The 1,918-nt window shown below is 50.4% G+C and overlaps 1 protein-coding gene across 1 annotated transcript; it reads left to right on the forward strand.

Moving 5' to 3' along the window:
• Positions 1-479: 479 nt before the first annotated feature.
• On the forward strand, positions 480-1,415 carry LOC109701188 (olfactory receptor 13A1-like). The gene has a single exon (XM_020186621.2). It carries the CDS (start codon positions 480-482, stop codon positions 1,413-1,415), a length of 936 nt encoding a protein of 311 aa, XP_020042210.2.
• Positions 1,416-1,918: the final 503 nt, after the last annotated feature.

Genomic DNA, 1,918 nt, shown 5'->3' on the forward strand with positions numbered 1-1,918 from the left:
CCTAACTCAAAATACAGACTGAGTGCTTGAGGGGCCACTGGCCAGACTGTGAGGGAAGCTTCAAGAGGCATCTCAGAGCATGTCTTCTGATAGGCACCTCTGCTGAGGAAGCACCTGCTGTGGAGATGAGGGCACAGAGGTGTCTCTTGGCACCTTCTGCAGAGCACAGCACTTGTAGGTGTTAAGAGACAGAAACAGCCACAGCTCCTCAGTGAGGGATGCACCACACACTTAAATGTTGAAGAAGGTGAGGAAGGGGTAGATCCTATTAAGACACAAAATTAAAGGATGGAAGAAAATGAAGGATATGTGGTTTCCAAATGATGTTGGGACTTAAAGGCTTCCATGAAAGAAACCTGTTCACTCAATTCCTGACAGTAGACAGAGTTTGAAGCTGATTCCCTGTGAAAACAGGAGTCTGAAGAGAGTGCCCTGTCATCTCTCAGACCCAAGAGTGGGACCAGGGCTTCTTCCTCCTCATGGCAAGCCCTAACCAGACAATGGTCACTGAATTCATCCTACAGGGGTTCTCAGAGCACGCCAGATTGCAACTGTTCCTGCTTGGCTGCTTCCTGGCCCTGTACACAGTGGCAATCACTGGAAATACTCTGATCATTGTTTTGGTCAGCTCCAGCACTGGCCTCCACAGTCCTATGTACTTTTTCCTCTGCAACCTGGCCACCATGGACATTATTTGCATCTCCTCAGTGCTGCCCAAGGTACTTCTAGGCCTAGCAACTGATGAAAACACCATCTCCTTCCAGGGGTGCATGGTCCAGCTCTTCTTCCTTGTCTGGTCTGCTTCCTCTGAGCTGCTGCTTCTCACAGTCATGGCCTATGACCGCTATGTGGCCATCTGCTTTCCCCTGCACTACAGCTCCAGGATGAGCCCACAAATGTGTGGAGCCATGGCCATCGGTGTATGGGGTATCTGTGCTCTGAATTCCTCCATCAACACTGGTCTGATGGCACACCTGTCGTTCTGTGGCCCTAAGGTCATCAATCACTTCTTCTGTGAGATCCCCCCACTCCTGCTGCTCTCCTGCAGCCCCACGCGTGTGAACAGCATCATGACTCTCTTGGCTGATGCCTTCTACGGAGGCATAAACTTCCTGCTCACCCTGCTGTCCTATGGCTGCATCCTCGCCAGCATCCTGCGCATGCGTTCCGCAGAAGGGAAGCGGAAGGCCTTCTCCACCTGCTCCTCCCACCTCATCGTGGTCTCTGTGTACTACTCCTCCGTGTTCTGTGCCTACATCAGCCCTGCCTCCAGCTATAGCCCAGACAGAAGCAAAGTGGCAGGTGTGCTGTACTCGGCCCTCAGCCCCACACTGAATCCCCTCATCTACACCCTGAGGAACAAGGAAGTCAAGCACGCCCTGGGGAGACTCTTACCCTCTCTCCAAATTAGGTGAGAAGTGTAGGTTGTTCTTCCAGTTTCCCAGGTATTCCATGCTCTACATCCTGAGAGCAAGATTAAAGAACTGAGACCTAGATATGACCTTTTTAGAAGAATTACCCTCAGACTTGAGATTCTGACAGTTTGTTCTGCCTCTTCTGTGTTGGCTGATCCAATTGAACTATGTCTATCTGTGTGCACCCATAAATGTCTGATCCACAGAACCACCATCCCAAGTCCTGACAGGTATACTTCTTCCATTTGGGGAAACAGGCTATCAATCCTGGGTGCCTCCAAAGAGCATGGCTTTTCTCAGCTAAGCTCTTGCTCAGTTGCCACTACCCACTTCAATAAACCCAAATCCAGGCAAAAGGGTCACTGACTGTATTTGTACTGTTGTGGCAGGGTAGTCAGAGGAGAAACCAAGCGACACTCAGAGGAGTGGAGAACTCAGGTTTTTATTTTTTTTTTTACGCCAGCGGGCTCAGATGTGTACCTGTGTCTGAGCCCTGAACAAAG

Source organism: Castor canadensis, chromosome 7 (assembly GCF_047511655.1).
Source record: "Castor canadensis chromosome 7, mCasCan1.hap1v2, whole genome shotgun sequence".
NCBI lineage: Eukaryota > Metazoa > Chordata > Mammalia > Rodentia > Castoridae > Castor > Castor canadensis.